At 36.2% G+C, this 14448-nt stretch overlaps 2 protein-coding genes across 5 annotated transcripts in view; one reads left to right on the top strand and one right to left on the bottom strand.

The window, feature by feature from the left end:
• Positions 1-14448, bottom strand: part of LOC123527773 (uncharacterized) — a 188998-nt gene that overhangs the window by 136305 nt on the left and 38245 nt on the right. The window lies entirely within an intron of this gene.
• Positions 1-14448, top strand: part of LOC123526978 (endothelin-converting enzyme homolog) — a 154068-nt gene that overhangs the window by 37089 nt on the left and 102531 nt on the right. For all 4 annotated transcript variants that reach the window (XR_008367158.1, XM_053523775.1, XM_053523774.1 and 1 more), the window contains 5 exons: positions 2502-2698; positions 4540-4743; positions 5364-5644; positions 6670-6738; positions 13959-14075. Coding sequence is in view for 3 of the 4 variants with exons in the window: in XM_053523775.1 (XP_053379750.1) it covers positions 2502-2698; positions 4540-4743; positions 5364-5644; positions 6670-6738; positions 13959-14075 (868 nt within the window). In the remaining variant the exon portion in view is untranslated. The remainder of the gene's footprint in view (positions 1-2501; positions 2699-4539; positions 4744-5363; positions 5645-6669; positions 6739-13958; positions 14076-14448) is intronic.

A 14448-nucleotide genomic window follows, 5' to 3' on the forward strand; every position in this document is an offset into this window, starting at 1 on the left:
GTATGATAGATGACTCTAATTTTTTATGTGGCTAAAAGAGAAAGTAAATGGTTAGCCTGCAGAGATGTCTGTCTGCTGTATGTCTCTTTCATCCACTTGAGTGTTTTTGCTGAAGGTCTGCTTTTTTTTTTTCTGGGAGGAATTATACTACATTGTGACTATTATGACGGTGTAGATAATCTTTAGGAGGGACATAACTCTTGTTGCAAATTATGTTTCTTTTGTGGTCAGGTGCTCAAGAAATATACACATAAATAAATTACATAATTCTGAGACTTTATTTCATTGTCTTTGTAAGGTAACACATTTGTATTGACAATTCCCTTTGTCACTGCAGCAAACACTGAAAACAAGACTAGTGCACTTCCGCCTAGTTCCCAAATGACATTATCTGTGAGTACCAACTTGTTCTTCTCTTTGCTCAGTATGGCAAAAATGAGAATGTTGTATGTTTGGATTGTTTGAGCCTGATCATAGACCTTAGTAGAAATGCAAGCTACTGTCCACCCACTTACTAAGCCCAGGGTTTAGCAGGTCTGGTAATTCAAGAATGTGTAATATTTTTTATCTTCCTGAATTTTTACCTGTAACAAAAATGAAAGTTTTCCAAGAACTTTGAAATCCTTTTTTGTTACCAAGTATTTCCATTATTCAGTTATTAAAAAAAAATGTTGTTAACAAACTGAAAGTAATCCAGGCCATTGATTGTGTAATTAATCAATATATTCCATTTATTAAAACAGAACGTAAACTTGGTTACCCTTGATATAACCAGGCTTCAGAGATATTCAATATGAAATTGGTATTGTTAGATTTCACAGAAAATGGATTGCGTGACAAAAGGTTCTGTCTTATTAGGCAAATGGAATACGCTCGGGGATTCCTCTCACGGTGTTCTTAATAACGGGTCACCATCTTCTCTGATAGAATTTTCCAGAGAAATAAGGTTAATTTAGTGCCTAATATTGTCAGTAAACATTGTTTACATGAACTTTTCAACCAGAATGGATATTGTTGTTATAAATGCCTTCTGCGGAACACTGAAGTAGTTACCCAAAAGAGAAATAATGGTATATCTGTGTGCACAAGCAGAGAGGTGGAACCAGCAAAGAGAGGTACAAGTTGGTACTGATAATCTCTTTTGGGAACCAGGCGAAAGTGCACTTTATTTGTGCAGTGACAAAGAGAAGTGTCAATACAAATGTGTTACTTTACAAAGACAATGAAATAAAGTCTCAGAATTATATAATTTATTTATGTGTTTATCCCTTGAGCACCTGACCAAAACAGAAACTTAATTTGCATCAAGCATGGGATGTATCAAGACTAAGTTCATCATGTAATTTTCTCCAAGTACTGAATGAAAAGTTTGAATACTCGAGCCTTGTTCAAAATTACACTATTTTTCCCCTTGACCATTGTGACAGTGTGCACATGCATGAAAAGTATTTCAAGGTCATTCCAACTCTCCCATTTTGCATGATCTATTTTGAAAATAATCTGTGTACGTAATCTGTCATAAGACTCATAACTATACTAATGTTTCTACTGAAGCAGTCGTAAACTCTCATTAATATGTTATGAGTGTCTAAAGGATATAAAACTCGTCATGTATATAAACTGAGTGCCGCAAGCTGAAGTCAAAATTGGCAAGTTTAAGTTAAAGCTGATTTTAGTTGACCTGTCAGCTATTATGATGGACCAAACACTAACCTTTATAGCTCAGAAACCAGAAACACACAATTAGCACCCGGCTAGTATTCTTTCTGTATCTCATAATTGTATGTGTAGTTTATATGTGTAGTGATTTTTATACCCTTTTTATGCTCCCGGCATCTACTGGTGCGGGAGGCATATAGTGATTGTCCTGTCCGTTCGTTCGTCCGTCCGTACGAGGTTAACCAAATGGGACTGTTTCATCTAGCATCAATACCCCTTACTAGAATGACTTGATACTAATGCAGATGTAACCTGTGAACATTTCTCGTCTTCAGACATCACCTGACCTCAGTTTGACCTTGACCTTGACCTCATTTTGGACTTAGGTTGCTTTATATGGGCCATCTCTTGGTTAACCAAATGGGACCATTTCGTCTAGCATCATCGTTTTGGACTTAAGTTGCTTTGTATTGACAAGGATGCGTTTATTGAACGCAGCTCCTTGTTTCTGTTCTGACAAAGCCATATCTAAGACATGGCTTGGAAAGTTTCAATAAAACATGGTAGAACTTTTAACGACTTAATTGGGAAATATGTCCCTTCAAGTTTCAGCCAGATTGCCTGAGGAAAACAAGCTTTATGGTTCTTTTTGTTATGACATGCATATCTTATACACAATTTGAAGATTTCAATCATATACTGTAGAAATGTTCACTGCTATAGAGAAATACAGAGAGGGAGAAAATACATTTTAAAGTGTTCACCCGTGTCCTGTTTGGTGGACTATAACAGTTCACTGAATTTGCAAGTTTCTTCTAAAGGTTGATAGTTTGCTATTTCAGAGGGCGACGGACATGGCTGGAGGTAATCTTGCTAGGAACTTTAGGAGTTGCTTCAGTAACAATCATAGTCCTGGCAGCCCTCCTCGTGTCCCGTGACAAGCAAATAGGCAAACTTAGTCTGCAGAAAGCCGGTAGTAAAACAGAAAAGAAACCGGCAACCATAGCAACAACAAAGAAACCAGAGGTTAAACCTAAAGGTGAGTTGATAATGTATACAGTGATGGATGATTTGAACACAGATACATATTGCTACAATAAAACACTTACTGCTAGAGATCTCAAGGGTATGGGCAAAGAAAACCTAAAGTTATCCAGTATGTACCCCTGTCAGTCAGTTTCCATTTAATAGCTTAAGAACACTTCGAATTATGATCTTGAAATGCTTATGGCCATTGCATGACCCCTATTAATTTTGAGAACTGTGGATCAAAGGTCAAGGTCATGGTGGCTGTTAAGATCTACAGATAGCAGGGTCATGAGATAGGTCCCTGGGCATGGCGTATATTCTCAATAACAATTGATAAAAGGCATTGTGTTTGAAATCATTTGTGCTCCACCACTTATTCATGTGGAGAAGTTGGCAGTTACTTGCAGAGAACAGGTTAGTACAGGTACAGAATACAGGAACACTGGTTAGGTTAACTGCCCACCGTTCCATTTAATATAACTAAACTACCGTTGAAAAATGGTGTTAAACCCAACACAACAAACAGAAATTAAGTTACGATGTTGGTCAAAGATCAAATTCACATTATTTGTTAAAACAAAAACAATTTCTGCTCAGTATCTTGAGAATGCCTTGACACCTGTGATCTTTAAGCTCATAGGTAGTGGATGACTCCTACAAAAATTGAAATTAAGATTTTGGGGTCATAGGTCAAGGTCAGATTGACTGCTATTAAAAGAAAGCTTTTCTGCTTACTATCTTGAAAACCTCTTCTCAATGGATGGATCCGTAAACCGATCAATAAACTCCGCCCCTTAGTTACTGTTGCTGTTTCCCACAAGCTTCTTTCAAAATGGCGGATTAATGTACATTAGCGAATGACTTGCTAGAAAGTATTTCAGATGATATCTGTGTGAAATACTTACCAAAATGTGAACCAAAATGCACAAAGATTGCTGTCAAAAAGGCTTAGTTGTTTTACTAAAGATTATGTACATGACATTAAGCTTAACTCAGAAGAAACCACGGTAAAAGTTAGCGCCAAAGAAAAAACACTTTCCGTCTTTGCTAGATATTCCTGACAGGAAAAATATTGAGTCCTTATGCAAATACATGGTATAATTATAATCTTAATTATCTTTTAAGCAACATGTGAAAAGAAATTACGTCTTAGATTATTATATAAATTATTTGATCAAAATGGTACGTCCACTTCTTCCGTATAGAGACTGTATTTCCACGCTAGACTTATATGATAAAAATATCAAACACCATGTGCAGTCACATATGGTGTAAGTGATTTCTTACATCAAGATAACATTTTCAACAGATAAAGAAATCTATTAATTGGTCCAATAGCTTTATATTAACGTTGCCTAATACTCTACTGTTCTTATTTTACAAGTATGTTTTGCGATCGGGCAGCTGTTGCAACTGATTGTGGAATTGTCGATCACCACTGTGATATCAATTAAGTTAATTATTCCTATTATATTATGATATTTTCAGAATGACTGTACCTACAGCCCTCTAACTTCACAAGCACATAACCCATGGGCAGTGATTTTGAGGTCCGTTGGTCTTTGGTGTGGTTAAGATTACAGTGATTGTTAAAAAAGAATATTCACCATGGACCCCCCTTGATTTTGAGGGTTTTAGTCAGAAGTCATGGTCAGTGTCATGCAAAAGGAGATCAGATGGATGTATTGTGGTTCTAGTCATATGCCCGTCAGTTTGTAGGTTTCACTCAACAAGACCAGTAATTCTCAAACTTAATAGCCACATTGCTTTGGAAAAATTATGCTTAGCACAGTAGTGCTGTTGGTGAGTTGCAGGTCTTTATTTGGAACTAATTTCATTTTTCACTTACAGGTCTTTGTCTGACCCCTACATGTATAACTGTTGCAAGTATGTTGATCAACTCAATGGATACAAGTGTAGACCCATGTTCTGATTTCTACCAGTACGCATGTGGTGGCTGGATCAACAAACATGTGATACCATCAGGTCACGCCCGCTGGAGCACATTTGGAGAGCTGTGGAAGTCAAACCAAGAGGTCATGAAAAGGGTTATAGGTAAGGTTGTAAGCAGTTGATAGAAGTCTGAAATCTAGTTTTGCTGTACAAAGAGAAAAGGAATAGTGTAAGCACACAAGTCTGAGCATCAGACAAGTATAGGAGAGAAAATGTGTTTTTAGATAAAGAATTCTGTTGTCCTATTGATAGAATTTCAGACTCCTTCGGTGTAAGCTCTACAGTTTTTGTGCTCTTTAGAGCATTGTTTCTGTAACCGGTTTCAACTCTCTTCCGGTAATGTGTTTATCATTGAACATGTATTTTGTATTGGCTATAAGCGTATGATTGTGTTATGTTTTATTTTGAATAAACTTTTGCATTGTATATTGTATTGTAAACAAAGCAGTATCTAAGTCATTAGATTCGTAAGAACATGTAAATACTGGAACATTAGTGCCGAATTTGTTGATACATTTCAAGCAGTTCCATAGAACTAAGGAAAAGGATATCATGTTGTGCATATCACGTCAAAATTTAAAAAAAATTTCTTTTAAATTTTCAGTGTTGTTTTTTGTATCAGTAAAAAGTGTGTTCTGATTCATGGTTTTTACCTACAGATCGGAACCCTATATATACATCTTTCAGTATTGTGAGAAATGAAGTATTTATCTTTATTTCAGAGAGACCAATTAACACAAGCCAAAGTGATGCAGAAATAAAAGCTAAATTGTACTTTCAATCATGTATGGATAAAAATAAAACAATAGACAAACTTGGAAGCAAACCGTTAGAAAACCTTGTACGGCAGTTCGGTGGTTGGTCAATATCAAACAGAACTGGAATTTGGGATAAAACTAAATGGAGCTTCCAGGATGCACTTGAAAAGATGAAAGTGTTTGGCGTGTTTTTCTCGTACTACATTGGAGAAGATGACAAAAATTCTAAAATAAATATAATACAGGTATGGTTCAGAAAGTTATGATTGTGTGTATTTATCTTGTTGGGAATGGGTAGTGATTGATAAAACAAGGTTTGCACATACCTTGAAAAGTCCTTGAATTTTATGCTTGTCCTTGACTACTCCTTGAAAATTATTAAAACCTTGAGAAACCTTTAAAAATGCTTGAAATTTGAAAAAGATGTACTTTAATTTCACCCAAAAGCTTGCTTTATAAAAGAAAAGTGGAAGAAAATGAAGATGATTTGAAGGAAAATGTGGTACTTGATTACTTATGGATCCTTGTATGCACCAGTATACTGGGTGGTCATAAGTAGCAGTCAGTGAACATATTTAATCCAGTAACATGTGAGTGCAATTTCTACTATGACAGACACAGCTTTTGGTAAATGTTGATAAATGTTGTTCAGATTAATGTTTGTAGAGTTGGTTTTGAGATAAATATTCCTTAAAAATAAAAAAGAAAGAAATCCTTAGATAGTCCTTGAAAAGTACTTGAATTTTGTCTCAAATGTTCTGTATAGACCCTTAAAAAAAATGCATCACAAATCACGGTAAGTTGATTGGATATCCATATATAGCTACAAATAATGATTCATAATGGAAAGATTTTTGTGCTGCCACCCCACCCACCCAATTTTGAGGTAGGGGTCGGGGAAGACTTTGTAGAGCATAATACTTTATTCTCTTGCTTGGTCAGTTTTCTGTTTTAGTGTCATTTATATAACTTATGTATGTCCATGGTACAGTAGCGAGAAAGTGAAAACATTTAATTTTTGCTGGCATGTAGACAAACAGTTAATTTGTGCGGATATGATTTTGTGGATCTCAGCATTTGAAGATGAAATTAATGGGGGTCTTATTATTTTGCTTGGATTTATTATTCATGGATTGTCAAGGCCACAGAAACCAGAAAAATTAGTTCCCCACAAATTGTAATGTTTTTACAGTATTGAATATTTATGCTCAGGATTTGATAAGGTTTCATTGGCAGTGTAATATGTGAACAAACATTCATATGGTTGCAGGTGGATCAAGGAGGGTTAGGGCTGCCAGAGAGAGAATACTATCTAAATAAATCAATCTCTGAGGATAAAGTAAGTAGAGTTAAAAACAAGCTTTGAAGATTAGAGAAATCAGATACTCTCCTAGTAAATCTGTCTAAGTAAAGTTAAGACAGTCTTTGCAGGTTAGAGATTATAAGAATCTTTCACTGGGTGATGGTGCAGAATGAAATATCGTCTGTAGGGTAACTGTTTAGGCGGTAACGAGGCTGTGCTAAGTTACCGCAGAACAGTTACCCAAGAGCCAGATATTCCCATTTGCACTTCAGGTAGTGATAGATTCTTTTCTTGTTGTATAATAGAAGACATAGAATAAAACAAATGGTTTTCTTTTAAGCACAATTTTATTATCTAGTAGCATATGAACTTACACATTCTTTCATAAATATCAGCATACGAGACATCCTACACCCCTGAGTGTAAAATGAGTTTTTCCAGTAAATGCTAAAAAATACTGGAAAATCCTGTCCGGCTTGCAAGAACGCTTAGGGAGAAAATACTGTCTTAATAAATCTGTCTCTAAAGAAAAGTCAGTTAATTTAAGGCAGCCTTTAACAAATAGAAAAAATCCTTTAGAGAGAATAAATTTTTAATAAATCCTTCTCTGAAGATAAGAGTAAGTAAAATTAAGATAGTGTTTGCAGATTAGAGAAAGCCTAGAACTGTAGAGAGCTGAACAAATTGACTTGAGCTGAATAAATCTTCAACTTAAAAGCACAAAAGAGATATTTATTGATGCAAGATCATGTTTTATATGCTACAGTCAGTGACAGCTCTTATTTGTGTGTCTCTTAGAAATTTGCAGGAGACTTGGGGCATAATTGATAGATGTCAGCCACTTAATCTGATTACAAATTTTCTAGGATGACACACTGGACTTGTATTAAACAACAGTGACTGTATAAATGATTTAAACCAATATAGTCGAAACTATGCTGTAGGCCTCTTGTGAACAGAGACCACCAAGTTCTAATAACCACAAGTTTGTTAGATTAGCAGTGTTGTTTAGGCAGGCTGTTTAATGGGATAGGGGGCCACTCAATTACTTTAGTTTTGGTTGAGATATCTGCACTTGTACCTTGGCCTGTAGGCAGCTTTTAGCTATAAAAAAAGAATCATTTAGATGCCTCTCCAATCCCCTTCTGCAAAATAATTGAAGGTGGTGAGTCCATATCCTCAGTTTCCAATCAGTTACTTTTAATATTGATGATAACGGTTTGGGCAAGAACCTCAAACTTGGTAGGTAAATTATTTGAGACTGATGACAGTTCTAGGGTCAGAAGGTCAATGATCAAGGTCACAGTTGTCTCGAGATTAAAAATGGTGTCAGTCTTCTTGCCTGTAGTCAGTAGATGTCCGCTGATGTTTACTTGGTTATTTGGTCATGGTCACATCATACAAAATTACATACCCACTTACCTCTGTCAGACTATCAGTTGGGGCATGATATGTGGTTTATAAACAGCTTGTAAAATTTTAGATCAAATGTGATAGAACAGTTTCTTCGTGCACAGTAGGATGTCACATGTCTGTGTTTGTACATGCCAGAACTGGAAACAGTAACTTTTCTTGTGTAGTAGTACTGTTAGGGTGCAAAGATTATTTCTGAGTCATTCTGCACAGAGTATAAACAACTTTGTGTGTTTTAATTGATTAAGATAGTTATGCTATGCATCATTTCATTTTAATTTTGTCTTTTAATAAAGAATTAGATCACATTTGGAAGAGCAGTTTTTCAGTGCATGTAGAATGCTAAATATCACATGACCTCAGAATACCGTCATTCTGATGATTTAAACATTTTTAATGATATTTGAAAAATGAATGATATTTTTTTTACATATATATTTTAGGCATTGCTTCTTTTAAACCTGATATATGAGCTTCCCCCAAGATGCGTTCCACTTTTATAAGATTTTATCTTTAAATGTTTCTCTTCCAGGTTATTGAACATGCTTCATCATAATAAAATTCTGGAGTAAAATTGAAATAACAGCACTCTAGTTGCCTTGGAAAATGATATTGATTCTTCATATTGAAATTCATGGCTAGATTCATAATTCTTGAAATATGATATATTTTCTGGAAATATACTGCACACATGATGTTCTTGGAATATATAATAAGAATTTAATTGCTCTTGCAACTGGAGAATGGAAAACTGAAACTGACGCTTAAAGGAAAATTTCTGAAATTTTCATTGTCTGACATTGCATTTTAATTTTGTTTCCCGGAAAGTTTGAGACTTATTACTTCTGCAAACAGAAAACCTCAGCAAAAATGGACATACATTTTGTATTGCTTTGTCCTGTTTTCTTTTTTCACTGGTATGTTTGACCTATCAACATAACACATAATAGTTTTGAGTTCAAAATTTTTAAAAAGAATGATTTCTGTACTTTATGTCAGCTTTCTGTTGTTTGAAATTTTAATAGGTGATTAAGCTAATGAAAGATTAGAAAGCATTTTGTTGCTCTATAAATAGAAGAAAATGGTAAAAATAGCGCAAGTTGTAGTTTTTAACCAGGTTTTCAACGAAAACCTGAGTTATTAGATTGGGGTAGATGTCGGTCGGGCGGGCGGGCGGGCGGCGGCGGCGTCAGACTGGTGTTTCCGGTCAATAACTTTTGTTTCGGTAAAGGTATTTGAATAAAACTTGGTATGTATGTAGCTTATATCAAGACAAAGGCTGGGATTGATTTTGGGGTTTCTGGGGTCAAGGTCAAGGTCACTGTTACTTAAAATAGAAAAAGGGTTTCCGGTCAATAACTTAACTTATATAAAGTTGTAGCTTGGGATTGATTTTGGGGTTTCTGGGATCAAGGTCAAGGTCATTGTTACTAAAAATAGGGTTAGGTTAGGGTTAGGGTTAGCATATCTTCTACATGCATGGAGGGATTTTGATGAAAGTTGGCACAATTGTTCACCATCATGAGACGGAGTGTCATGCGCAAGAATCAGGTCCCTAGGTCTAAGGTCACACTTAGAGGTCAAAGGATACAAGAATGAAAACTTTGTCCGGAGCATATCTTCTTCATGCATAGAGGGATTTTGATGTAACTTGGCACAATTATACACCATCATGAGACGAAGTGTCTTGTGCAGTTCCCTTTTTTAGAATTACTTCCCTTTGTTGTTACTATAAATAGCTTATATTGTAACTTTTTCATTACTAGACGTAGGGAAAAATCGAGACCACTTTTCTGTAGTACAACATGCATGTTACATCCAATTTTGAGGTGTATTTTGACCAATCTCTACCTGGTAAGGATTTCTGTGTGGACTTACAATTTTTTTTTTTGTATTTTTGTATTTTTTTATTTTTTTATTTTTTTTTTATGATTAACTTCCCTTAGTTGTTACTATAAATAACTTATATTGTAACTTTTTTATAATTGACCGTAGGGAAAAACCAAGACCACTTTTCTGTGGTACAATATAGTTGTTACTTTCTAATTTTAGGTGTATTTTAAGGTATCTCTACCTGGTAAGGAGTTTTTTTGTGGACTTAGAAAAACAAAAGAATTACAATGATTACTAAACAACCACAAAATTAAAATTACATCTGCAAATACAGGTGCTAGAGTAAAAAAAAATGCTGTGACGGGCGTATATTGTGACATTCTGGCACTCTTGTTTATTCTTATGAAAAGTGTTGAAAACCTGGTTTCGTGGCATTGCCGCGTTTCTTGTATATATTAGTACTATGCATTTCCTTGTGAGTTTTCTTGGAAACTATATATCTTTGCTGATCTTTAGCTCACCTGTCACATAGTGGCAGGGTGAGCTTTTGTGATCACACTTCGTCTGTCGTCCGTCCGTCCACAATTTCTTGTGAACAAGATAGAGACCACATTTTGCAAGCAATTTTGATCAAACTTGTACAAAACTTGTATTGGCATGATATCTCAGTTCCCTTCAAAACTAGCCAGATCCCATCATGGGTTCTAGAGTTATTGCCCCTTTAAGGTCCAGAATTTGCTATTTTTGTGCGTCAACAATTTCTTGTCTGCACGATAGTGGTTTCATTTATGATTTTATTTTAACCAAACTGGCACACAACTTGTATCACCATAAGATCACGGTTCCTTTCTTGAACTGGCCAGATCCCATTATGGGTTCCAGAGTTATGGCCTCTGAAAGGGCCAAAATTAGCTATTTTGACCTTGTCTGCACAATAGCAGCTTTATGTATGATTTGATTTTTACCAAACTGGCACACAACTTGAATCACCATAAGATCTTGGTTCCTTTCTTGAACTGGCCAGATCCCATTATGGGTTCAATAGTTATGGCCCCTGAAAGGGCCAGAATTAGCTATTTTGACCTTGTCTGCACAATAGCAGCTTTATTTATGATTTGATTTTTTATGCCCCAAAAGGGAGGCATATTAGTTTTCAACTGTCCGTCCATCCGTTCGTTCGTTCGTTAGTTCGTTAGTCACAACATTAACTTTTTGCATGAAGGCACTTTACTCGAGAACCACTGCACCGAGGACCTTCAAACTTCACGTGCTGATAGTACTTATTGATTATACCACCCCTACTGACTTTGGGGTCACCAGGTCAAAGGTCAAGGTCACAGGGGCCAACGTTAACTTTTTGCATGAAGGCACTTTACTCGTGAACCATTGCACCCAGGACCTTCAAACTTCACATGCTGATAGTACTTATTGAGTACACCACCCCTAATGACTTTGGGGTCACCAGGTCAAAGGTCAAGGTCACAGGGGCCAACGTTAACTTTTTGCATGAAGGCACTTTACTCGCGAACCACTGCACCCAGGACCTTCAAACTTCACGTGCTGATAGTACTTATTGAGTATACGACTCCTAATGACTTTGGGGTCACCAGGTCAAAGGTCAAGGTCACAGGGGCCAACGTTAACTTTTTGCATGAAGGCAATTTACTCGCGAACCACTGCACCCAGGACCTTCAAACTTCGCATGCTGATTATACTTATTGAGTACACCACCCCTACTGACTTTGGGGTCACCAGGTCAAAGGTCAAGGTCACAGGGGCCAACGTTAACTTTTTGCATGAAGGCACTTTACTCGCGAACCACTGCACCCAGGACCTTCAAACTTCACATGCTGATACATGCTGATAGTACTTATTGAGTACACCGCCCCTACTGACTTTGGGGTCACCAGGTCAAAGGTCAAGGTGCTGCGGGTGCATTTGTCACCATTAGTGACAGCTCTTGTTACCAAACTGGCACACAACTTGAATCACCATAAGTTCTTGGTTCCTTTATTGAACTGGCCAGATCCCATTATGGGTTTCAGAGTTACGGCCCCTGAAAGGGCCAAAATTAGCTATTTTGACCTTGTCTGCACAATAGCAAATTTATTTATGATTTCATTTTTACCAAACTGGTACACAACTTGTTTCACCATAAGATCTTGGTTCCTTTCTTGAACTGGCAAGATTCCATTATGGGTTCCAGAGTGATGGTCCCTGAAAGGGCCAGAATTAGCTATTTTGACCTTGTCTGCACAATAGCAGCTTCATTTATGATTTGAATTTAATCAAGCTTGCACAAAACTTGTGTCACCATAAGTTCTCGGTTCCTTTCTTGAACCGGCCAGATCCTGTAATGGGTTCCAGAGGGATGGCCCCTGAAAGGGCTAAAATTAGCTATTTTGACCTTGTCTGCACAATAGCAGCTTCATTTATGATTTGATTTTAACCAAACTTGCACACAACTTGTATCACCACAAGATCTTGCTTCCTTTCTTCAACTGGCCAGATTCATGGGTTCCAGAGTTATGGCCCCTTAAAGGTCCAAAATTGGATATTTTGGCTTTTGCAGCCATATAGAGACTTCATTTATGGTTTTATTTGATACAAACTTCCAAAGTATCTTCAACAACAATAAATCTTGGATTCCATGACAAATCAGATCCAATTGTAGGTTCCAGAGTTATTTTATATCTGATTACCTCCCTTGATTGTAATCAAAATGAATTTATATCAGCAAGTACTAATAGGACTTATTTGAAATTACATTATTGTTATTAGTTGGGTAGATAACTATGGACTGATTTTATGTCAAATTACCTCCCTTTATTTCAAATTAAAATGGGTATATCTCCATAACTAATGAAGATACTGATCTGAAATTTCATTTATGTCAACAGATTTATTTGGCAGATCCTTCTTTTGTTCACTTACAATGTTTTTTTGGTTTTTTTTAATTACTTCCCTTTTACATTACTATAAATAGCTTATTTTTAGTAACTTTTTTATTATTGGCCGTAGGGAAAAACTGATACCACTTTCTGTGGTACAACATGGATGGTACTTCCAATTTTTAGGTGTATTTTGACATATCTATACCTTGTAAGATTTTTTTTTCTTTTTGGTTAAATTTCTTCCCTTTGTTGTTCCTGTCCTTTGGACTTAGATATTTTTCCTGAGGACATTCTTGTCCTCAAGTGCAATGATAACAGGTGAGCGATATAGGGCCATCATGGCCCTCTTGTCTTTGTTTACTGGTATGTTTGACCTATCAACATAACACGTAATAGTTTTGAGTTCCAACAATTTAAAATAGAACGATTTCTCTACTTTATGTCAGCTTTCTGTTGTTTGAAATTTTAATAGGTGATGAAGCTAATGAAAGATTAGAAAGCATTTTGTTGCTCTTTAAATAAAAGAAAATGGTGAAAATAGCGCAAGTTGTAGTTTCATACATTAGAACTATGCATTTCCTTGTGAGTTTTCTTGGAAACTATATATCTGTGCTGATTGTTGTCATTTCTGCTGGGTTTTTTTTATTGCATTGTTTTTACTGAATTCTTTTATGTTTAATTTTTGACTTTAAAAGATTGTTTATAAAATGGTATCGCAATGAGTATCGACTGAACAACTGTGTAGTCCATAATCTGATTCTGCTGTCAGCAGGACTCCCAACACTTGACCTGTTTAAGTCTTAGTGTAAATTAATTCTTGCTTACAATCCCAGTATAAGGACTACTTACTTAGTTGAATGAGGAACTAAAAATAATATATTGGCCTTATAAACATTTAGCCGCACCATGAGAAAATCAACATAGAGCATCCGCGCAGTTTGGTCAGGATCCAAGCTGTTTGCTTTCAAAGCTTATTGTAATTAGAGAAACATTTAGCGAACAGCATGAATCATGACCAAACTGCGCAGATACGCAGGCTGGTCTGGATCCATGCTGTTCGCAAATGCTTTATGTTGGTTTTCTCATGCCGTGGCTCATTTATATGTTTTGTTGCAGGTTTTGTCGGCTTACCTTGACTACATGACTAGAGTTGGGGTTTTACTTGGTGGTGAAGAAAATAGTACGAGAGATCAGATGTTAGAAGTTATAGAGTTCGAGACTAAACTGGCTAACGTAAGTTCATGTAGTTTTTGCTATCATTACAAAATGGTGTTTTAATAAGAATTAAAAATAGATTGTTTGTACATATTCCTTTTTAGCTCACCTGTCACAAAGTGACAAGGTGAGCTTTTGTGATCGCGTGGCGTCCGTGCGTGCGTGCGTGCGTAAACTTTTGCTTGTGACCACTCTAGAGGTCACATTTTTCATGGGATCTTTATGAAAGTTGGTCAGAATGTTCATCTTGATGATATCTAGGTCAAGCTCGAAACTGGGTCACGTGGGGTCAAAAACTAGGTCAGTAGGTCTAAAAATAGAAAAACTTGTGACCTGTCTAGAGGCCATATTTCTCAATGGATCTTCATGAAAATTGGTCAGAATGTTTACC

Source organism: Mercenaria mercenaria, chromosome 14, assembly GCF_021730395.1.
Source record: "Mercenaria mercenaria strain notata chromosome 14, MADL_Memer_1, whole genome shotgun sequence".
Classification (NCBI taxonomy): Eukaryota; Metazoa; Mollusca; class Bivalvia; order Venerida; family Veneridae; genus Mercenaria; species Mercenaria mercenaria.